This window comes from Rhineura floridana, chromosome 7 (genome assembly GCF_030035675.1).
Source record: "Rhineura floridana isolate rRhiFlo1 chromosome 7, rRhiFlo1.hap2, whole genome shotgun sequence".
NCBI classification, from domain to species: domain Eukaryota; kingdom Metazoa; phylum Chordata; class Lepidosauria; order Squamata; family Rhineuridae; genus Rhineura; species Rhineura floridana.
Genome location: NC_084486.1, coordinates 93695238 through 93720238, shown reverse-complemented (window position 1 = coordinate 93720238; position 25001 = coordinate 93695238). Strand labels below are relative to the sequence as shown.

Below are 25001 nucleotides of genomic sequence, written 5' to 3'. Positions count from 1 at the left end.
TTTAGCTGTTGGATTTGAACCAGGGACTTGCTGTGCACAGCCGTTACTCTTACCCTTCTTCCTCTTACTGTTTCTAAGCTGGGTTTTATGTCTCTTTCCTTGCTGGTGCCTGGTTCTTCTTGCGCTGTGGCCCTCCCTGCACTAATCTGAGGTGAACTGAATGCCCAGCAAACTCTGGGAAAGAGTAAAATGAAATCAGTGCTGCTCAAAAAGACCAATTGTCTCAGTGACAAAATTCAGCCACACTGGACTTTTGTCCATCAGCTGAGTTCTGTGCTAGCTCTTCACAGATAGTAAGTGCTCTTACTCATCCCAAGCAGTGAAGGGAAAATCAGCAGTTGCCAAGTGTGAGTGTGTCATCTTACAGCTGTTAATTATGTTTTTACACCTTACCATTAACTGGACCAGGGAGCCAGTTTTATTCAGATTGTGATGTTCTCTTTGTCCTGTTAAGTCCTCATTGTCTTACTGTAACTCAGCCTTCCCCAACCTGGGGCTATCCAAATGTTTTGGACTAAAACTCTCATCAGCCTCAGACACCATGCTGGGGCTGATGGGAGTTGTGGTCCAAAACATCTTGACGGTGCCAGGTTGGGGAAGGCAGCTATAAGCTGTCTATTTCCCATACTGCAGGGCTGAGGAAACTGTGGCCCTCCAGATGTTGTTGAATGACAACTCCCGTCATCCCTAGCCATTGGACATGCTTGCTGAGGCTGGTGGGAGTATGGTCTGAAGGCACATGAGGCTGAAGCAGGTCTAGGCCTGGTCAGTGTCTAGATGAGAGACCCCTGGGGAACGACATGTATACTGCCTTGGGTTCCTTGATGAAAGAAAGGCAGGGTATACATGTAATAAAATGAATAAATAAAAACATCTAGAAGACCATAGGTTTTCCACCTCTGCCTTATTGCATGGCAAACAGATAGGCCCAAAACAGCATTGTCAATCGGAAATTCAGTATGTCTCTCACCCATTTCCTTTTCTTGGACACAGATATGACTCCTATCATTTTACCCACAAAGTGGTTTCTTCCTTCCTCTTTTGGCACATTAGGTGGCCACAGTGGCCAGAGTTGCTATAAAAGTCTGGCTTCAGTGGAATCTTATCTGAGCAAGAGTAGCTGTGTATGTGCGAGCACGTATACAGAAGGACATAACTGTCTTTAAACCCAATAGCTACACCTTGAAGCACAAAGCCCACTTGGCATTTTTTGAATGGAGTAGAAACAAAATGCTGCATAGTTCAGCTAGTTGTTGTTGTTGTTGTTATTTTATTCATTTATATCCTGCTTTCCCTCCAAAACTGGGACTTAAGGCGGCTTACAAAAATTAAAACAAATGCAGTTAAAACATATAAATAAAACATAGAGGTTATAATTAAAATGTAATTAGACTAACTATAAAATTAAAGACATTTAAAACATAGCATTTAAAAAAGAACACAAGATACAAATCAGTAAAAACAACACCCTATTTAATAGCCCTTGCAGCCAGTTCCCAAAAGACTGTCAGAACAGAGAAGTCTTCACCTGCTGATGGAAGGACAAGTCTAGCCTCCCTAGGAAGGGAGTTCCAGAGCCTGGGGGCAGCCACCAAGAAGGCTCTTTCCCATGTTCCCACCAGACAAGTCTGTGAGTGTGGCAGGACCGAGAGAAGGGCCTCTGACTTTTCAGATAAAATTGATCGTCTAAAGAGTGCAATTCCGCACGCTATGGATACAGTGAGCAAGCCAGAGTTGGCCAGTGGTTCTCCGGTGGTGTGGGATCAGTTCCAGCTTCTTCCTTCTGATGAAGTGGACAAGGTGCTTTCAACCTTAAGGCCAACCACCTGCTTACTCGACCCTTGCCTGTCGTGGCTCATTATGAGCTGCAAGGACAGTCTGGGCGAGGGGATCAAAGCGGTGGTAAATGCGTCCTTGGAAGAGGGCATAATGCCATCAGCCCTCAAGGAGGCAGTAATAAAACCAATTTTAAAGAAGCCCTCCTTGGATCCCCAAGATTTGAACAACTTTCGCCCAATCTCAAACTTACCATTCTTGGGCAAGGCGGTTGAGCGGGTGGTGGCGAAACAGTTGCAAGCGCAATTGGAGGAAGCGGATTATCTGGATCCATTTCAGTCGGGTTTCAGGCCTGGACATGGGACTGAAACAGCCTTGGTCACCTTGGTGGATGTTATGAGGAGAGCGTTGGATAGGGGTGAGTGAACCTTCCTCCTCGTCCTGGACCTCTCAGCAGCTTTCGATACCGTTGACCATGGTATCCTTCTGGATCGCCTGGAGGGGTTAGGCATAGGGGGCACTGTATTGCAATGTTTCCATTCCTTCCTCTCTGATAGGCACCAAAGAGTAGCATTGGGGGATGTTTCAGACCCTTGGCCTTTCACTTGTGGGGTGCCACAGGGCTCCATCCTCTCCCCAATGCTATTTAACATCTATATAAAGCCACTGGGGACTATCATCAGGAGATTTGGGCTGCAGTGTCACCAATATGCAGATGACACGCAGCTCTATCTCTCATTTAAATCTTCACCGAGGTTGGCTGTAGAAACCCTGTCCAAGTGCCTGGAATCAGTGAGTGACTGGATGGGAAGGAATAAGCTGAAGCTGAACCCTGACAAAACCGAGGTACTGTTCGTTGGAGACAAGGGAAGGTTAGGGGATTTGGACCTGGTGCTCAATGGGGTACAATTGCCCCTGAAAGACCAGGTCCGCAGCCTCGGGGTCATTCTTGACTCCCAACTGTTCATGGAAGCTCAGGTTTCAGCTGTGAGCCGGGCAGCGCTGTATCAACTCCATCTGATACGGAGGCTACGCCATCAGTAGTACATGCCCTGGTCTCCTCTCACCTAGACTACTGTAATGCGCTCTATGTGGGGCTACCCTTGAAAACGGTCCGGAAGCTGCAACTGGTACAGAACGCAGTGGCGCGCCTGATTAAAGGCAGCCGCCGGCGAGATCATATCACTCCAGTGCTAAAAGAGTTGTACTGGTTACCAGTTGCTTACTGGGCCCAATTCAAGGTGTTGGTTTTGACCTTTAAATACCTATACGGTTTTGGCCCAGTCTATCTAAAGGAGCGCCTCCAGCATCATCAGCTATGCCGCCCAACAAGATCAGCCTCAAAAGACCTTCTCTCCATCCCATCAGTCAAAACAGCCAAACTGGTGAGGACTAGAGAGAGGGCTTTTTCAGTTGTGGCCCCCACCCTGTGGAACTCCCTCCAAAATGATCTCCGCCATGATGAGTTTCCACCAGGCCTTGAAGACCTGGCTCTTCAGGCAGGCTTTTGGGGTTGGCTAGATTTTATCTTCATTGTTTTAGATTTTTAATGTCTAGGTGTTGTATGCCTATTTTGTATGTCGCCCAGAGTGGCTGGACAGCCAGCCAGATGGGTGACTAATAAGTTCAATAAATAATAATATGATGATGATGATGATAACTAAGGGCATTCCACATGTAGCACATTCCTTACATTGATAGCCATGTTAGAAATGTGCATGTATTCCAGCCTACGTAATCATAATGGCAATCTTGCTGATAATAAGCAGGTTTTGGTCTGGTCAGTGCCTCAATAGGAGACCATCTGGGAGCCTTACATACTCCCACCTTGAGTACTATGATGGAAAAGAGGCAAGAAAATTGTAACAAACCAAGTCAACTCCCAGTACGATGACTTAGTTTGTAAATGAGGCAAAATAGATCTGTGTGTATTGGTCTACACTGAATTTATATTTGTGTGAAGCATCCCTCACTAACACAAAAATTGTGATAATGGCCATAGCTGCCATGCTTATTCAAAGAGGGATTTTATAACAAGCTGTTGATGTTTTTCTGAGTACGGAACTAGAGATTAGATTTCAAGGAAATATTTGGTGTCTAAACCAATTTCCAAATAATACAAATAACATTTCTGAAGCAAACCCAGTTTCTAGGATTAGCGCCTTTAAACTGCCTCTTTGTCAGTTTAGAGGAGGCAGTCTGCAGCAGAACCCCTCTCTCCCTCTGGTCCAGGGATACAAAACCTGTTCACTCCAAATGATGCTGGACTACAACTCCCATCACCCAAACTATTGGCTGTGCTGGATGGGGCTGATGGGAGCTGGATTCTGGCAACATCTGGAGGGCCACAGCTTTCCCATCCCTGTTTTAGTCAGTTCGCAAGTGTTTTGGCAAGAGAGGAGGGGAGAGATCCTGAAGGGGAGTTTGTGTGAGTCAGTGGGCAAAATGAGCAAAGCCTGTGTTGGTTGCCCTTCAAGCCTTGCTTGGTTTAAAAATGCTGCCTCTTAGTTTTGGTTTTTAGTTTTTAAAGTTGCTGACTAGTGGAAATGACTATACTTAGGAACATCTAGTGAGGCAGCAAGGCATCCCTCCCTCCACTGTATATGTATAGTTACCTAGCTACTTGTGCTGGTCTGGGGCTAGCCCCACGATACTCATGGCAAAGAAGTTGCTCTGTGGCCACAAGTCTGTTCACAGCTTTAAAGTGACACATAGTATAGCAATATAGACGTTTGTTTGAGGCATAAAGAGTGTAATGCTTCTGAAAACCAGTTGCCAGAAGCCTCAGGAGGGGAGAGTGTTCTTGCACTCGGGTCCTACTTGCGGGCTTCCCCCAGGCACCTGGTTGGCCACTGTGAGAACAGGATGCTGGACTAGATGGGCCACTGGCCTGATCCAGCAGGCTCTTCTTATGTTCTTATGTTATTTCTTTTTCAAGTCATTTAATCTAAACCACTTAAAAATTTGGTCAGATCCAATCAATTAGTATAAAAAAACCCTTAGGGTGCCTTTAGATTTTTTTTTGGGGGGGGAGGTGAGGTTCTTGAGGGACAAACCTGCTGATACTCTTGCAAGCAACACTGGGGAGCTGTGTGGATCCCCGTGCTTGTCCCTGCAGTCGACATGGCAGACTGGGACTGGCAGAGTCAGTGCAGGTGATACAGGTCAAATGAGGGACTGCAGCTCAAGAACTCCAGCTTAATGGTACTTTGCTTGCAGTACTCTTTCCTCCACTTGTGGCTTAGCACTTCTGTGTGAAACCAACTGTGTAGGACCCTTCTGTCTGGACAAGTCCAGGGAGTTGGCAGAAACAGCAGCTGGTAAAATTGGCAAATAAGCATTTCAAGGCTTTACCTGTTGCTTTTAATGAATGGCTGAGTAGCAATGGAGTGAATGAAACTGTCCGGGAAGGGACCGCTTAATATTTTATGTGTATGATACATTGCAGAGAATAAAAAAAGGTATGCTAATGGATGTGTGTTCTCCTGTCCTAGGATTTCCCTATGAGAAAGATGCCCGTTTGTACTTTGACGACACTTGTGTTGTTCCAGAGAGGATGGAAGGTAAGGAACTATATATGTGTGTGTCTGTCTTTGGTGGAGATATTTTGCAGAATTCTAGAGAGAGGGGATTAGCCAATAAGCAGCCTTTTCATGTGCTTCAGCAAGATCTATCTCACTTATGCTATCTCACTATTATGGAAGAATTTGCTGCAAGGCACAGGGCTTCAATGACAGAGCTATGTACCAATCAGTTTCTTGCTAGAGCATATCAAAAGCACTGCCAGCCAGATGCGCAGTTGATTCCACCTTCAGCGCCTTATGTGGCACTTTGATCCATGAGGGAGATGCAAAAAAGTAGAATCACCAGCCAGATGTCCAGTCACTTCCTCATTCACCAGGCTTCTTTCAAATGTCCGAAGCTGTTTTGAGAAATCTGAGGAATCTGCAACAAGGAAAGGAAAGGCACCTGGGATGTTAGTTCTAACTGGTGTGGTGGTGGTGGTGTTTTGAACAGGTAAAGTGAAGCAAGAACCCACAGTATATCGTGAAGGGCCTCCATACCAGAGAAGAGGGTCACTCCAGCTGTGGCAGTTCCTTGTCACACTCCTTGATGACCCAGCCAACGCCCACTTCATTGCGTGGACCGGCAGGGGTATGGAGTTCAAGCTGATTGAGCCAGAAGAGGTAAAAATCTGAGAGTAAGCCTCCCAAATGGCTATTATGATTGCACTTTTCATTTCTGATTGTCAAAACAAAATGTTTGAATTTCAACTGATGGAATGCCTGGAAGCTTACTAGACTATAGAAACGGAAAGCATGAAACATTTGTTCAAATGAAAGTGTCACTGAGAGAAGAGGGCAAGATGAGACCTTAGACTGGCTGATGTGAAATGCTGTTGCTTTACTTATGTTGACTTCTGGATCATGCCACTTAACCAGGTGCATAATAGCATTAGGGCGAGACCTGCCATAATGGGAAGGTTTTTGTTCTGGCTAATTGAAGGTGGCTCTGACTTTTGGTGCATGGAAGTTGTGGAGTGGGGCTGCTGATGACTGCCTTATGGTGGAAACTGTGGTGTGTCTTTTGCTTGGTGGTAAACGTGGCCATGTACTAGAAAGATTGCAAAAATTTATTGTTGTTTTTTTCTGACTCCTTCCTGACTGTATTTTTTCTGTCTGAAAAGACTGATGTTGGGAATCAAATAGCAATGCACGCCCTGCAGGGTAGGGTAGCATGCAATCCAGCCACTATTGAGGGGCTTCCATAAGCCTGCCTGGTAGGAGTATGGCCATATCTGACTGGAGCTGACATGCCCAAACTTGAATGATGACTGTTGAGGCAGAGAACATGTAACTGTAGCATATGAGCAGCTTCATATGGCATAGCAAGTGCTCGCAAGAGGACATGGAAACGATACCTGAAGGGCTAGCTGTGCATTGCCCTCATGCAGGAATACATCAACACCAGATGTGGTGACAGTTCCTGTATCTCCATAGGGGGGAAGTATGTGATTTCACCTTTTGCACAATATGAACAAATAGCACATCTCTTGTTGGTGCTTCCTGTGTAATCTCTAAAGCTGCCTCACTTAGTTTTGAGCAGAGGTGCACCACATGAACACTTCATGTGGCACCTTGACAAGGGCAACCCCTCTTCAGATAGTCCTAGTTATTAACTTACTCCCAAATTGCAAATGGCTGGACTTGATTTTGATTTTAATATTTCTACCCCGCCTTCTGGCCAAAAGGCCCTCAAGGCGGCTTACAAAAGAGCACCCGTATATAAAAAATACACCAATAAAACAATAATATATCAATAAAACATCAATAATACATAAATAAAACAATTAACAATACAATTGGTAATACATTTCAAAGTTAACACAAACCACCTCCCCCCTCACTTTGGCAAAATAGATATTATAGGCATTGGGCTACTTTGCAAGGCTAGCCACACTCTCTGTCATAGTCCTACCCCCTTAGTTCTGGGAGTGGCGCAGCCCGTGGAAGCCGGGGCTCCTGCTTACAATGGCGGCGGGATGGCGGTTCTGGCCCTGGAGCCACCAGTTCGCTTTGCGAGGGTCCCAAAGGTGGAGTCCGATGGGGGGAGGGAGGAAGAGCAAGAAGCCGCCGGAGGCCTTTCCTCACTGCGGCCTTCCTGCGTCCATTTCTCCTTCTTGGTGCGGGAGACGACGCCTTCCGCTTGCTTCGCGCACTTATTGAGCTTCTTCTGGCCAGGCCCTGCGCTTGGCGAAGGACTCCAGGTGATGGGGACGCCGCTGCCTCCCTTGTGGCCTTCATTGCTTTTGATTTTGATAAGCCGGTGCTTGAGGGGAGATGTACTTGGCAGCAGCAGCGTGAGGCGGGGTGGTGGCTCACCTTTCGCTGAGGCAGGGCTGTTGTGCCTTTTCCTTGGTTGCCTCCACGGAGTGATCCTCAGGGTCTCTGCCGCTTGTAACGCTGTTGAACCAAGGGCTCCACTCTCTGCAGAGGCTCCTTGAGTCTCTCTTTCAGACCACCGAGCCCAGGAGCAGCCACAGCAACCATATTGCCCAGGACTTGTTCCCAGGCCTGCAGTAACAGGCAAAGAGGCTGCAAATAAAGCAATTTCTGGCCCTGTATACATCTGTTTTTTGAATCTTCTCCAGTCCACATTAAGGTCAGATGGGGAAACTGCAGAACAGATGGCAGAAGGCCCTTTTCCACATTTCTTGCTGAACCTGTTGAGCACAAAATTGCTTTGTTTGGCTGTTGCGGGGCCTGATTATTTGCCAGCAATGACTCCTTGTCTTAATTGGTTGGATTGTCTTTCAGTCTTCAGAATATCTTGTCCAGCTACTGTGGTTGTATAACCTTATTAGAGATAAAATGGAATTGGACTAGACACAATGCATCTTGTATGAGGCACTGATTTTGCAGCACAACTGCAACCTCTCAATTAGACCTGCACTGCCTGATTCAACAGAAGATTCAGTTCAGTCACACTGGCCCCTGTTCACTTTCCCCAAAATGGCTTTGACTCAAACAGAGTGGGGTTATTAAGTTGTGAGACTCTCATTTGTAGTCTTGGAGCATATGTGTTGGAGCTGCCCTGAGATGGTTGGCAGGGTTTGATAATCCCATGGCAAGGGAGGGATGAGTGTGAAATGGAAGCCAGGCTCTGGTGTGCAACATAAGCCTGAGGTTTGCTTCATATCTTAGAGTGATGGAGGAGAAAAGTTGAACCCTGCACGCTCCCCAGTCCCAGCCCGAGATTTGTTTCAGCTTTGCTCTTGACAGGTGCAAGTGCAGAACTGTAGCAAGCCTCAGTCTCCCATCTCCAAGCTAGAAGGAGGTGAGGGATTGTATGTGCACCTGATGGAAGCTCTGTTGACCACAGAGGCAGAGCAAGCACTGCACTTCCCTCCTGCAGCTCAGAACTGTTAAAAGGCAAAGATTCTGGGAACTACCTCTGTACCTGATGGATACTCCAATCTTGGAACATCTATCAAACACAGAAAGTTGCATCCAACAAACAGCTATTTAGAGTAGACCCACTGAAATTAATGGGCCTACGTTAGTTGTGCTCTTTCAGTTCAGTAGGTCTACTCTTTCGCAGAACTATCCTAGAATACAGCCTATTGGCAGAGTGAGCCTCTTTCCTCCCCCAAAAAGCTCTGAGCTGAGATGGGGTGTGTTGTTAGTTTTACAAATGTGTCCAATATAAAAATCAATTAAAATCTGCAGATTTAAAAAGTAGGCAGCATATAACGCATAGAGTCTAGCGAGGATCCATTTCTTGCTTTTTGTTTGTCTCTGTCACAGCTCACTGACTTTCCATAACAGCTTCCCAGTTAGCAGGTACACAGCATGTTCTTTTCTCATAGCTGAAGGCACAAGAAATCTACCCCTTAAAAATATGCTAGGAAGCTAATAACTGTTAATGCTAAAAACAGTTATGTTTTCTCACAACATGATTGGGTAAACTACAGCAACAACATGCAGTGAACAGATCAAAAGATAAAATGCTGAAAATACAAAATAAATGCAACACCAATGACCTCATGGGTGTAAAATTGCTCAGCAGCCCATTAGTGCAGATGAGATATTTCTTAACGTTCTGAAAAAATGCTGATGGAAGGCTGGTTCATTCATCCATTTTGAACCATTTTTATTCATGAAGAACACATCAGCAGGAAGGGGAGAAAAAACACCACCCATTTGTTAATCAGTTATAACGGTTGGAAACAATTGCGCTCAGCAATTTTAGAGAGACTGCAATGTGTGCTTGCTGTCTGTCAAGTATGGCAGCTCTGCAGTTATTATAAACTATTACAATATTGATCATTATGGTTTGGAAATAAAGTTTTATTGTTCTTGCAAGTCCTTTTCAATAAAGGGGAATATGCACTTCCTTTTTAAAAGGTATAGTACCTATAACATTGTCATTGATTAACAGTTGGATGTGTCTTTTTTCCTGCTGATGTGTTTCCCATAAATATGGATAATCCAAATTAGATGAAGGAACAGAGATTGATACAGAATTTAAGAAAATATTTCATAGGCATTGGTGGACTTCTTGTGAGCAACTTGGTGGTCTTGTTGCTTTCTACATGATCCTGAATGTATTTTTAAATATTCAAATCATTCTTTATGGTCAAAGACCAGCGTTCAGAAACAGCATACAACACGTTACCCATAATATGTAATAGAATGAAATTAAAGACAATAAGGTAATATAGCATAGCATGTCATTGGATAAAACAAAATATAGATATTTGCTATTACAGAAATACAGTTAAAACCACAAATTCCAGTAAATAGCATTATAGGGTGGCTGAAATTACTTCTTGATGATGTTCACATGCTGCAGCAGAGAATTTAGCTACATTGAGTTGTGTTTTGCTCAGAGAGGGAGATACAAAAGGTATCCGATCATCCTGGAAGTTTCAGTATGAGGGGTTCAAAAATTTTTTTGCATAGGACTTGATAGTAGAGACAATACAAAAGAAAAGGGGCACCAATTCAACCTCTCGAGAATCACAGAGATGCTTGCATTCACAGTGAGGAATTTTGTTTTGTATCTTCCCTCCAAAACTGATAGAGAACATTTAGGTGCCCCAGTGTATTTTTGTATTTTCAGTGTGTTGACTTTTGTAGTGTTCACTATAAATTATTACTGTAGGTGTTAAATTGTGATGTGACAACATAACTTTTTTTGTCATTATAGTTATGAGCTTCTTAGCACATATATTTTTAGGGATGGATTTCTTGTGCCTCCAGTTTTATTCTTATTGGTTCATCCCTTTCCCCTTACTCTCCTCCACCACATTTCCCCCCTGCTTTTCTCATTAAGCTTCAGACACTTGGTTGTGCCTTAGAGAAAGGCTTTCTGCTAATTCTCACTGTTGCTGTAGGCTTTGCTCTGTTGTCGCCCTGCAGAGACACTGGTTTTTGTAAATAAACCCTTGAAATTACTGAGAGGAATCTTGTGGTGCACTGGGTTGTGCTGAATGATACAGAGGAGGAAGCTGTTTGACTAATAATTGAAACCAGCTGCACAGCTGAGCCAGGCAGTGCATGGTGGGTAATTATCCATAATATACAGTACACTCTGCATGGAAATTGTGGTTTTTTCAAACAACAATTTGGCAGCCCCCTCTAGTCAGAGGCCTTTGAGAGTCTGCCGTTTCACTCCCTCTCCATTAGGAAAAGGCACTGCTTTGATCTAGAAATGCTTTAGCCATGAATCTGTGCTTCCTGGCAGCTTCCTTTGGCGAGAAGGCCAAAGGAGTACAAGTGGGAGATGCACAACTACATTGCAGGGCCTTGCTCCCCATGTACAAGGTGAAAGGCTTTACATTTGAAACCTTAGTTCTCTGTGTAGATGGAAGCCACCTCGTTAAAAGATCAAAGGGCTGGTAAGAGACCTTGGTTTCTGTCCGTATGGTCCAGTGAGAGGATGCAGGGCCTTGAAGCAGTTCATGGTTTTCTATGCCCTGCTGTGCAGCAGCAAGAGGAAGCTCTTAGAGTGTAATCAAAGCCTGGGTGCTGAGAGATGATTATGTAACAATAGCTACAGGGCTGCTTGGAATCTGTGCATTGGCAACGCACACTCTCAGCTCTTCCTGCCGTTGCATACATGTGCAAAGAATTTCTATCTAAACATGCAAAATGTAACCAAACATGCTTCCACCCTGGAACCAGTTTTGGGAGGTTTCATTCCCTCTGCTACCGAGAGGCCTATTGCTCTGTGTTGACTGAAAACAAAGAGGAGGAGCAGCATAACGGAGTTTTTTGCGCTTTGACGCAGCAGGTGATTGGCTAAACACTGCTATGTGCATGCAGCTGCAGTTTGCTCCAAGTGCATTGCTTCCCAGGGTATAAGAGAGAAACAAAGCTTGGGGTGGTGGGACTGAACATGAGTGTGAAGGGGCATTAGCTGCCAGCTCTGTTGTGGGTTTTTCTGAAGCTTTAATTGAAACCCTGTAATAGATGGAGAATGAGCCACCTTGATGGACTTTTATGAAAGTGCGCCTTGTAAATACTTTAATAAATAAATGAAATAAAAAGAGGTATGCAGTGGGAGGTATATGCATTTCTGTGTGGAGGAGCTGTAGTGATTTGAGGTGCAGAAATAGTATATTCTGCTTTCTTTGTTGATCACATATTTATTCAATTCATCTTCTCTATTTCTTTGCACTGATGAAAAACCAGTCTGATCTGTGCACCACATGAATGTAGCTATCCAGCTACTGAGGCCATTGGAAACACCCCATGTATTTGGCTTGGATGGCTGTTCTGGGCCTTTGCAATACTTCAGGTGGATACAGACTGCCTCAGTGCACTTGATGCAAGGAACTCCCATTAATCTTCTCTGAGTACCTCACAGATTGTCCATTCCAGAAATCCCATGGGAAACAGTGGGTTGGTTGGCAACAGGCTTATGTCATTAGATTCTGCTCCCAAAGAGAACTAAAATGAGTAATCCTCTCAACACAACTGTTCCAGAATCATATTAGAATTGAGTCAGTGCCCTTGCAACCCATTAGGAATATACTCATCGTAGCTTTCATGTCTTGTTGGATGTGGTTTCCTTTGCAGTCAATAAGTATGATGTACTAATGGTCTGTTGGTCAATACTCTGTGCCCTGGCCAGCAAAGTTTGGCTAGTTCTCAGTGACTTTGTAAAGCAGTACCTGTGAGTTCTTTCTTTCTTTCTTTCTTTCTTTCTTTCTTTCTTTCTTTCTTTCTTTCTTTCTTTCTTTCTTTCTCTCTTGTTATATGGTCACAGACCCATTAAAATAAATAAAATACAAAATCAGTATGACATTAAAATAGTTAAAATACAAAAACACAATAGATATGGCATAAAAGAGATTACAGTTAAGAAAAAAGAATCCTCTTACGACTACTTTGGGCAAGGAAGAGAAACTTGGCCACTGACTCAGTTGTAAGCTTATTGGTATCAGCCAGAAAATATTTTAAATACCAGTCCAATGTCCTACCAGGAAAGTTCCTCACGATAGGGCCAAGTAGTCTGTTACATTCCTCCTTATAAAAATGTAAAAAAAAACATGATCCAGTGATTTGACAACTTCATCTCCACAGGGGCACAACCAATCCTCATGAGGGACACCTTCAAACCGCCCATCCAAAACAGTGGAAGAAAGATAAACCTAGCTCTAGAAAAAACATGGCAATACTTAGGAATAGTCAGATTCTCCAAATAAGTGGCATATTTGGAAAATTGAAAACTCAAACCAGAATAAATAGGGGAACAAACTTTATGCACATTCAATATGGAATATTGAAAATCAATATCCTCAATTCTTTGGTCTAAAATAAATTTGGCAGCCCTGCAATCTTGTGTATGAAGAAAATCCATAGAAAAACCTGATAAATGCAATTTAGTAATAAAAGATTTAAACCAAGAGCTGGTATAAACATCTTTCTGTAGAAGACTTAAATAACCTAAGGAGGAGTCACGGGAAACAACCTTAAACTAGTACCTAAAAGCAAGGGACCAAGCAATGCATTCTGTTGATATAAGACCAGCCTCAAGCCGTAAACCTGTGGCTGTAACACAACTTGGCATTGTGAAAAGTGCTCTCAGGAATTTTGAAAGAACATTCTCCACAACTAAGTTAAATCCCTGGATCCAAATTTGAACACCGTACAATAACTGGGGCAAAAGTTTAGCCTTGAATACCTGAATGGCAGCAGGTATAAATTGAGCCCCCTTAGTATAGAAAAAATGAAGGACTGCCTTAATAGTATTCTGAGCTACCTGCACTGCGTATTGTCTATGGGTGGCCCAAGAAAGAGCAGAAAACATAATGCCCAAACATTTAAACTGCTTAACTTGAGCTATTTGTTGCCCATCAATTATCCACTTATTTGTCAAGGGACGCCTAGATAAACCATAGTCTCTGCTAAAATTAATTGTCAACACGTTGGCCTTGCAATAAGTCATAAAACCGCGAAGCAAACACTTGAGACCTATTTTTGATAAAGACGTAAGGACTGCATCATCTACGTATAATAATGGGCATTTAGTCTCTGCCCATTTTGGAGAGCGAAAATCAGATGTAAACAATACCCAATCAAATCATTTAAATAAAGATTGAATAAAGAATAAATAATATACAACCTTGATGAACTCCCTTAAGGGCAACAACAGAATTTGACAAGTTACCTTCTAGTCCACACCTTACTCGAAGCATAGTATGCTGATAAATACATCTGATAAGGTAAAGCTTGTGAATTCTAGTGCTTAGACAGGGGTTTCCAACCTTGTTAGCCCATGGGCACACCTGAATTTTTGAGTGATTTGCCCCCACCACTGGTCACTTCTCTCTCCCCCCGGACCAGCCCCTCCCTTACTGAGAGACAGACAAAAAGAAAGCATGCATGCATGCATGCATGCACGTTTCACTTTTTCAAATGATCTGGGTAAAAGTTGGATCCAGTAAAATTAATTGGTCTTGAAAGGCATGTACAGCTGAAAGGAGAAATGAGGGAAAGTGTCACTATTCCAACTTCCTCTTTCAGCTTTATATACTTCTCAAGGGAGAAGGTAAACCCTCTCATTACCTCATGTCCAAGGGGGCAGCATAAGTGGGGGAGGAGGCTCACAGGCTTTGTGGGCACTAGGGCAAGGCCTCAAGGGCACCATTGTGCTCACCTTGTGCTGGGTTGGTGGCCCCTTATGTAAGATTGTTAATACTGGAAGGCCTTTCTGCGTCTTACAACAAAATAAAGAGGAATGATTAGTCTAATCCATGGTTGGTAACATCAACATCTTTAAATAGATCTGACACAGGACCAAGTACCTAACAGGTGTGTTAGACCCCAACTTTCAGCCTATGTTAATTGAACACCGTGGGTGTTATCCAGCATCATATGAGTGGACTTTTCCCCCTCCTCCTCATTCCCCACAGTCTGCTCCAAAATCTGCTGTCCCACAACCCTCCAAAGCAGATTTTGTGGCATGGATGGACTGCAGGGGGGAGGAGAGGAAGGCTCCATTGCGAGCAAGAGTTTGTTCCACTGGTAGATGGACAAAGTTGGATCTCACCCCATATATTTTTTTTTGTTCCTTCATTTGCCAAAAAGGAATAATGTGAATGCTGAATTTGTCACTTTCCTCATTGATCCTAATAGTGTATTGATGTAAAAAGTTATGATTGAATCAGTCATGCATTTGACTTCAGTGGAAATAACTATATGGAAGAGCTACTAAATCCCTCTTAAAGTCCTGTTTATGGAATTCCCAATTCCAGCATAACTTTTCGGTCGGGGATCTCTTCAAAACATGGTCTTATGGGTGCAAGTGTCGTGAAGGCACCTAGATCCTACGGCTCAGAAGCCTTGATGCCACTATGGCAATGAACTTAAATTTGACCTACAGTAGCTAGAAAATATTGTTCATAACTAGAACCAAAACATGCAATTATGGCTCTTAATGAGTACTAGATTTCTGAGGAATTTGAAGCATCTTGGCCAGCTTGGGAAGAGGTCACTGGAGCAGTGTTCAGACAAAATCAGACGTGCCCTGGTTAGGGATACTAAAAGAGAAACTGGGAACTGGAATAAGGGAAGTCAGGCTTGAGGCATCTGTGGAATTTCAGTGCCCTATTTGATTCCCCCAACCTATGGCTAGGGTATCTATGATTATTTTGTGGCCAGATATTTTCTATAGAAGGAACTGGATCTCTCCATACAAGTAGTTCAGAATCTGTTGCATTACTGGTGTTGGCATTTGTTTTCTCTAAAGGAAGAACTTGACCCCAAAGACTTTCCAACCAACATGCCAAACAATGACAAGCATTGCACAGCTTCATGGCTGTATTTTTCACCTTCTCAGGTAGCTCGTCGGTGGGGAATCCAGAAGAATCGGCCGGCGATGAACTATGACAAACTCAGCCGCTCTCTTCGCTACTACTATGAAAAAGGCATAATGCAAAAGGTAAGCATCCCATTCCTTACTCTGAACATCTCTGATACGTGAGAATTGTGTGGCTGTAAAGGAACAGCCTTTGGCACAAGCATGACTTGCTTTTCAGGACTAGCCTTCCTTCTGTTCCAATTGCCTAATGGGAGAAAAGTCAGCCAGCACACCATTTCTTGGTGCATTTCCAGGCAATCAGTTTATAGATTTAAAAAAGCAAATTGGTTTCTCATTTGTTTGCACAATCTACATTTCTTCCCTTGAGCTTGTACTTTTTATCATGCAGGTATTTCATTTCCCTAGTCTTCAAACAGCGATGTTCAGGGGGGGATGAAATTCTTCTCTTCCCCCACCCAATAGTACACTCATTTCTATTTCATTTCTTGCATGGAATGTTGCCTGAGTGTTGCAAGCCCCTCCAGTTTGTTGCATTTGAAGAGACTAGTGAGAACTTACCTTCACCCTCCCTGTGACTTTTTCATAGCTTGTCTTTCAGTGTTTAAAATTGCTTGGTTAGCTTTTAGACAATGCATACCCTGCAGCAAGTCCACCACATCTAAAACTGACTACAGGTTCAGAAGTATCTTGTTTAGGCCTTGCTGTAGTGGTTAAGGTGTTTGACTACAACCTGGGAGACCAGTGTTCAAATCCCCACATAACCATGAAGCTCACTGGGTGACCTTGGGCCAGTCACTGCCTCTCAGCCTCATGAAAACCTATTCATAGGGTTGCCATAAGTCGGAATCGACTTGAAGGCATTGCATTGTTTTTTCTTGCTACTATTAAGGCTGTGTAATATGTGCTCAAGTACAGGAAACCTTATTGTTCAAAGATGGGAGCCCATGAGAGTTGCCATTTCAGCTCTACATTGTCACCTCAGCAAAGAGTTTTGAACAAAGCCTTGTGACACCTTAAGTATCAGCAAACCTATTATGGCATAGGCTTTCATGGACTAGAATCCAGAAAAGAAAAAAAGTAACTGTGCCTCAACCCCACAGCAAAGATGTTTACTTACAACGTGTCACCCCTTCCAGTTTATTGCTTCTGGAAGGGATATTCCAAGATTTTTGTGTACTCTGTGCAAAAATCATATTCTGCAGCAGAGCCTTGTTCACATTCAGTAGGTATCCTGTCCGGGCCCCCAGCCCACTCCTTTTGGTTCTGAGATTTCACCAGGCATACTTTTAAGTCTTTTTTTTTTTTTTGCAATCTTAGGGGCTAAAAATACCCTTTTAAAAAAATGAAAATTGGTTTTCTCAAGATGACCAACATTCTGCACTTCTGCCACATTCTTTTAGAATCTCAGCTCTCATGCAGCCCAGATACAATGCTATACAGATTTGTGGGAATATCCCAAAAAAGATAAAATATAGTTCTGGGGAGTTTGGTGTAGAGTAGGGTTTCTGAAAGGAGTCTATCTGAAAATCCTCTGCACCCTCTCCTTGCACCCCTCCTTCACAACAGATTTCGAGAAGATACGTTGCTGCATGAATAAAGTAATTTTAGAAACAACTTTTAGACATAACCCCTGGAGAACATGGTAAACTGCTGTAACAATGACTCTTCACTGCCTATCTCTCCTGAATAACTTCCTGTCTTGTCAGTCTTCTGTGCTGATTAAACCATCCATCCATATAGACAGATATACACATACACCTGCCCTTCCTTACCTGTATTGCCCTCATGGAAATTTCTGCCTTTTTTTAGGTGGCCGGAGAGCGGTATGTCTACAAGTTTGTTTGTGACCCCGATGCCCTCTTCTCCATGGCCTTCCCTGACAATCAGCGCCCATTCTTAAAAGCTGAACCAGACTGCCATGTGAATGAAGATGACACCTTACCTCTGACACACTTTGAAGATAACTCTGCGTACCTCCTAGAGCTGGATCACTGCAGCAACCTCCCCTACGCTGAGGGCTTTGCTTACTGACTTGCTGAGCAGCTGAATGCTGACAGTAGAGACTCCAGTTCCAACAAATAAGGGCAAATGGTTTTTGTAAAGGATTTCTGCTGTTCATGAAGCGGCTCTTTGCAAATATTATCAGAAGAGCCTAAAATACTTAATGGCCCTCCAAATTGAAGACAGCCAGTAGCATGGCTAGTGAATAGGACCTCCGGTTGCTGACTGCTTCAGCTACAACCATGAAGAACAATTGGAGAAGGAGTTCCAACAGGGATGTCTTCTGGAACCTGTTGCTAGGGTCATGTGTGACATACATGTTCACAGGACTTGAATAGACAGTGTGTGATTAGCAAATGTCAAGAAAATATGCTATATAACAATCACAATTTTTGTATCTACCTTGTATAATGGAAAGGGCTTGGAACTGCAGAGGAACCAGTGCAGTGTAAGCCCTTTGGAATGGGTCATGGCTTAGTGTGGTGCTTCTGGCATGGCTGAATTAGCTCAGTCCTCTGGGTTCTCAGTATACAGCTCTTCAATCTGAAAAAGGCTTTTCTTCTGATTCTTTTTTGTTTGTTTGTTTGTTTGTTTGTATTAGGAAAAAATGTTCTGTAATAAGCAACCCAACATAAAGGACAGCACTTACACAGCAGATCCCTATGAGCCCAGCAGGCTCTTGGCCACACTCTCTGTTACAAGGCTGCACATGGATGGCTTGCTTTTATGGGGTAAGGGGACTTGGCCAAAACCCTTTTTATGTTGTGGGGCAACATTTGTAACTACAGTTTTGTAGGTTTTTGTATCTAAGGCACAACCAGCTTTTAGCAGTGCTGAGCTGCTGCTTTCTTGCTTCCGGAGGCGCTGATGCTAAGGGTGCTGCAGCTTGGACAGGGTTCCTCTTGCCCTACCATGCCCAGCTTTGTGCTGTTCTGCAGTGGATCCTGTCCAGGACAGTTTGTACACTGTGCTCTGCATTCAGAGTATGCTCCTGTGCAGCAGCAAATGCAAGCTGTTCGGCTTTTCCTGTGACTGGAGACTGTATGTATATAATACAAGACGGCTCCAGCCATTGAACTTCCCCAAGGTAGGACAGTTCTCACCCTGTGGCAGCATTGCCTTGTTACAGCTGAACCACCTTTTCCAGTTCTTACTAGGCTTGCAAGCAAAAGAGATGCAGAATGTGTATACAGACACGTTTTTAGCTTCATTTGTAAGTTGCTTTACCCTTCAATTCATGCAAGTTGCATATTTTAAGAGGATTTTTTAAAAAGAAAAAATATAACTTGGTTTGTAAAAATTCAGAGAGGAAGGGGAGGAGGTCAGAGTTGCTTAGTATATATAAAATATATCTGGATCCTTCAGAAATTTCTCCTCTTCTTCCTGTGAGCCTCATTGGCATGCACCTGTAATATGCTTGACCCAAATATGCATATATTTCCCTGCGGGCTCGCAAGTTTTGTTGTAAATGCTGTATAGGATTTCTCTTTCTGCTTTGATAACTTTGTTTGGGTTTTTGACTAACTTTTTTTTAAGTGTGAAGATTAACTCTTTTTAGACAACTCAGCAACTCTCCCCAGAATGCATTAAGTGGCCTGTCACAAAGCACAGGGCATCAGTAAAATCAGCTGCGGCCCCCATTATGCCCCAGGGCTTAACAAAACCAATGGTGTTTTTGTTTCATTTTGGTATGGGAAGTCGATAGTGCAGAAAGGGTAAATCTGAGGATTGATGTGAAATGACTATTGCCTGAGCAGGGCTATATAATATATCTCCTGCAAAGCTGCATTACATTCTGTACTGTGTACAATAAAGGATTTTTGCTTTCTGTTCAGGCACTGCTAGCACGTTCCCTTTCATTCATTTGTGTTTCCAATATTGCCATGCAGAAGTGGATTAACACTAGCTTGTCTGCTTGAGTTCTGAAACTTTGTATCTGTGTTCAGTTTCATCTGCACTGGACTGCAGTCCTTCAAGACAGCAAGTGATGTTTCTGCAACAATTGTGCTGACTCAAGTAGCCCGCTATGGATGGTGGATAGAATACTGCAGTCACAGTAGTGAGCAGTTCTCACATAATGTCTTTTCCCAACATCACTTGCCTTCAATCTCTTCTTGCGTTTGCTCTGCTAATACTTCTACAGCTTCCTCTATAATGCTTGTAGCAACAACAAAAAAGTGTTGTTCCCTAAAACCAGGGATGGGGAACCTGTGGCCCTCCAAAGGTTATTGGCCTGTAATTCCCATAATCAATGACCACTGGCCATAGTGGCTAGGGCTAATGGGAGCTGGAGTCCAACAATATCTGGAGGGCCACAGGTTCCTCGTCTCTTATGAACTTGTTTAATCCTGCCGTTCTTCCAAGAAGCAAAGGAACAGTATATATGATTGTGTCTCCCTAGGCCTGTTGATCCTCATAGGATCTCTCTGACAGGTTAGGCTGGACAAACCATGAGTTCTCAAGAGGCTCTGTGGCTAAGCACCATTTTGAATCTGATTTAAGAACAATGCACACTACACTACACTGATAATACTAACCTGAGGGGCTGTTCAGCCGAGATATCTCATTTGGAAAAAAGAAGGGCTGCTATGTACACTTATGTCACTTTAGCAATTGAGCAAAACTTTCACTATAGTTGGATAAAGTCCTAAAACACACTGAGGAGTGTATCCAATGCTAATCCTACTCAGAGTAGACCCATTGAAGCTAATGAACATGACCAACTTCGGTCCATTAATTTCAGTGGATCTACTCTGAGTAGAACTTAGTTGGGTACAATCCTAACTTTAAAAAAGAGGAAAGGGAATTTCACAGAAAAAATGAATAAACTGCAAGTTTCCTCCTGTTAATAACATGCTATCCAACTCTTCCTGGGACTTTGTGTGCTAGCAATTAATCAATAAACCATGAAAAACTAATCATTGCCATCTTAAAGGGCACATGATTATCCTGCTTCCAAGCTGGATATCTGTGGGACTCTGCAGAATTTTGTGGATGCATGCAGTCTTTCAGTATCTGTTTTCATTGACTTTAAAATAGAAAAATAAATAAAATATATTTTCCCACATACTCACTGGATGATAAGCATGTATCAATTACCTGGATTCAGTAGCAGTTCATTAAATAATATGCCCACTTCCATTGGAAAAGGGCTCCCCCCCCCGCTTTGGGGAGAGGGAACCTGTTTTCCAGGTCTCTGGAAAGTAGAAGAAATCGTAGCTAAGTCCCTAGGGACTGCATCAATATTAAAGGCAGGAGTTTGTAAGCAGCCTAATAGTAGCTTGAATCAAGTAATGAACTGGAAAGATCTGATCTACTTCAGCTAGCCATTGCCAATGATAGCACATCCTCCTTAACCATCTGTGGAGAGGATGATACAGAAAACAAAAAAGTTGAAAGGCCTATTTTATGCAGGGTGACCACTTTCCCATTACAAGAAAAAAAGGAAAAGTATCACCAAAAAAGACGCAAACTTGCCTAAAATGTAATCATCCTCATTTATGTATATAGAAATAATTACACCCTACACTGAATAGAAATATAATGCAAATTATAAATTAAATAAAAATATATAGAAATAGCAAGGAAGAATTATCAGTGACCTGCGTACCACTTATCCCCTTCTGCTTTCCCCCACCCTTATACTTCTAATTTTTTAAAATTCATATACATTATCTATTTTTTAAAGTATCACAGCAGGCCTCCAATGGCAGACCCCAAAGCCTTACCCTTAATGCCACTAAAGAAAGGAGCTTCCAGGAGCCTCTGAAACCCAAGAGTCCTCATCACTGACATCCACCAGCTCCAACTGCCCCTCACACTTTGCATGAAAGGATGCCTTGTCGTCATAGCCCTGCCATTCCTCCATGAACAGCAGAGGTCTGCTGCCACAATCACTGCCACTTGCAAACTCCTGGTAGCTTGAGGTTGGTACCCGTCTACCAAGGACTATTCAAGGCCAAAATAGAACATGTGGCTGTTGTTGATCACACAGTGAAGGAATAGGGCCCACTATTTCTGCCAGTCAGGGAAAGATGATAGGAGGTTGCAGCCTCTGCCCCCCCCTCCCCATGGTGCATAACATAATTAGGGTTGCCATATTGCCCGGTTAGCTGAGTTTTACCAGGATTCTTTGCATGCCACCCAGTGCCCATTTAGGCCCATAGGTGGCCTGGATTCTCAACTTTAATTTTTTTAAAAAATTAAGTTTCTAGGTGGTCCGGTTCTCAAGATATACATAAAAACGTCAGCCAACCCCCCCACTGTTAAATCTTTTTTTTAAACAAATCTGTCCTGTATAGCACTTTGTAGCTCAGTCTAACCCCGCCCATTCAGGATTGCAGCCAATCAGTGTGAAGCCAGTTTGGTTGACCTGGGCAGTGTCTAGAAAACCTCATTGCAATGCCAGAAAATAATGGTGTCCCCCCCCCCGTTTATCTGAAAATCTCATAAATTGGTAAAGTATATACATTTCAGTTTTTTTCCCTCTTGTGTGCAGGAGTCAGATCCTGGGCAGTGTTTTCAAAACCTTCCCAATACTTGCTTTTGTGGGGGTAAAAATGCTAATCCCATATGCCCAGAGTAAATCCCATTGAATTCAATAGGACTTACTTTTGAGTAGACATGGTTATCATGAATGTGCTATAAATTAATAGGACTTTTGAGTGAATGTAAAAAAGAATTGTGTTTGTGTTCTAACTATTTCTGTCCCCCCTCCAGTCCTATTTTAAACCAAGTAGACAGGTATTACAGTTTTTATTCTGTAGGAAACTAATACTGATTTTTTTAAAACTAATACTGATTTTTCTGCAATGACCAACTGGTTTGACAATAAACTATTATATGGGCTGTATGTATTTATACATCTGCAGTGTGTGTGTGCGTGCGTGCGTGCGTGCGTGCGTGCGTGCGTGTGTGTGCAGTCTTTCCAACAACCCTGTGAGGTAGGGTTGGGAAACCAAGGCAACTCACAATAAGAAATAAATCCCTTTAAAATCCAATAACCATAAAGCAAGAATAAACAGTTGGAAAACAGCCTAAAGAGGTATGATTCTGAATTTTGGGTTGGGTGAATGAAGTTTATTTATTTATTATTTGATTTATATCCCGCCCTTCCTCCCAGTAGGAGCCCAGGGCGGCAAACAAAAGCACTAAACACACTTTAAAACATCATAAAAAACAGACTTTAAAATATATTAAAACATCTTTGAAAATATTTTTAAAAGCTTTAAAAAAACATCTTTTTTTAAAAAAGGCTTAAAAATATTAAAAAGCAATTCCAACACAGACTCAGGTCTCAACTTAAAAGAACAAGTTGAAAGAACACGTTCCTTATCACTTGAGGCTGTAGTTCTCTGCACACTTCCCAGTTTGAGTAAGCCCCACTGAATACATTGGGACTTGCTTCTGCGTAAGCAAACATTGGATTGCACTATAAATATATTTACAGATTGTGTAATTCATAAACATATTTGATAGTCATGTTTATATCAATATTTCTTCATACTGTGTCCCAATAAGTATTTGATTTCACACTATGGTTGTAGATGATTTTTTCCTCTACATTTTAAGTGTGCCCTTCTTCCTGGAGGTGGTCATGGTTCTCTGTTGTTTTCATCGTGAGGGGAGGATAGGCTGAGAGATGGCGAGTAGCACATTTAAGGTCTCTTCACCTCCCCCCCCCCTTTTTTTAATTTGTATTTATTTTATATTTCTCCACTATCTTCCCCTGGCTGTTTTTATGTATTTTAAATGTTTTTAGATTAAATAAATAGGAAAGTTTGCTGACGACACTAAATTGTTCAGGGTTGTTAAAACAAAAAGGGATTGCGAAGAGCTCCAAAAAGACCTCTCCAAACTGAGTGAATGGGCGGAAAAATGGCAAATGCAATTCAATATAAACAAGTGTAAAATTATGCATATTGGAGCAAAAAATCTTAATTTCACATATACGCTCATGGGGTCTGAACTGGCAGTGACCGACCAGGAGAGAGACCTCGGGGTTGTAGTGGACAGCACGATGAAAATGTCGACACAGTGTGCGGCAGCTGTGAAAAAGGCAAATTCCATGCTAGCAATAATTAGGAAAGGTATTGAAAATAAAACAGCCGATATCATAATGCCGTTGTATAAATCTATGGTGCGGCCGCATTTGGAATACTGTGTACAGTTCTGGTCGCCTCATCTCAAAAAGGATATTATAGACTTGGAAAAGGTTCAGAAGAGGGCAACCAGAATGATCAAGGGGATGGAGCGACTCCCTTACGAGGAAAGGTTGCAGCATTTGGGGCTTTTTAGTTTAGAGAAAAGGCGGGTCAGAGGAGACATGATAGAAGTGTATAAAATTATGCATGGCATTGAGAAAGTGGATAGAGAAAAGTTCTTCTCCCTCTCTCATAATACTAGAACTTGTGGACATTCAAAGAAGCTGAATGTTGGAAGATTCAGGACAGACAAAAGGAAGTACTTCTTTACTCAGCGCATAGTTAAACAATGGAATTTGCTCCCACAAGATGCAGTAATGGCCACCAGCTTGGATGGCTTTAAAAGAAGATTAGACATTCATGGAGGACTGGGCTATCAATGGCTACTAGCCATGATGGCTGTGCTCTGCCACCCTAGTCAGAGGCAGCATGCTTCTGAAAACCAGTTGCCGGAAGCCTCAGGAGGGGAGAGTGTTCTTGCACTCGGGTCCTGCTTGCGGGCTTCCCCCAGGCACCTGGTTGGCCACTGTGAGAACAGGATGCTGGACTAGATGGGCCACTGGCCTGATCCAGCAGGCTCTTCTTATGTTCTTATGAAATCATAATTGTGAACCTCCCTAAAAGCAATTTACCTATCCTTATGTTCTGGCAAAGTGATGGTGTGAAGGCATGCTGGTAGAACAAGAGACTATGTCTGAGGCATGTTATAAGGTGTTTGAGGACTTTGTCACACATTACTTTTTGAGACCTGTAGATTCATGTTGGAAAGAACACGTGCACATATTGAATGGTGGCTTGGGTGCTGTTTTTTCCATCTACGCTGCATGCGTAGGGAAGGTGATACATCATCTGGCAGCTAGCTTCATAACGTGAGCATGAAAAACATTTGGATCACCATTCATTTGTTTACTTTTCTCACTATTGAGACCACTTCATATATTACTTTTTCATCCACAGAAATTTAATCTTTGTATAGGAAAAAGTATTTTGTAAAATATGAAGGACAGTGGCTGCCCAGTCAGTATAACCAACATACAAGATCTACTCAGCCACTGTAATTACCTTTTTGTTTTGAGTGCCCTGTTGTCTGGGTCTCGGTTCAGGTGTGTATCCAACTTTGATGTGCTTATGGAAGGGGTGTGCAAGTAGTGCCCCCCCCAAGTGTGGAGGCTTGGACGAACATTGTGT

At 42.9% G+C, this 25001-nt stretch overlaps 1 protein-coding gene across 6 annotated transcripts in view; it reads left to right on the top strand.

Annotated features, from left to right (window-relative positions):
* ETV5 (ETS variant transcription factor 5) overlaps positions 1-19441 on the top strand; it is a 46428-nt gene extending 26987 nt beyond the window's left edge. For all 6 annotated transcript variants that reach the window (XM_061636539.1, XM_061636544.1, XM_061636543.1 and 3 more), the window contains 4 exons: positions 5271-5339; positions 5794-5963; positions 15628-15729; positions 17419-19441. In XM_061636539.1, the coding sequence (XP_061492523.1) occupies positions 5271-5339; positions 5794-5963; positions 15628-15729; positions 17419-17640 (563 nt within the window). In that variant the 3' untranslated portion in view covers positions 17641-19441. The remainder of the gene's footprint in view (positions 1-5270; positions 5340-5793; positions 5964-15627; positions 15730-17418) is intronic.
* The last annotated feature ends 5560 nt before the right edge of the window (positions 19442-25001 follow it).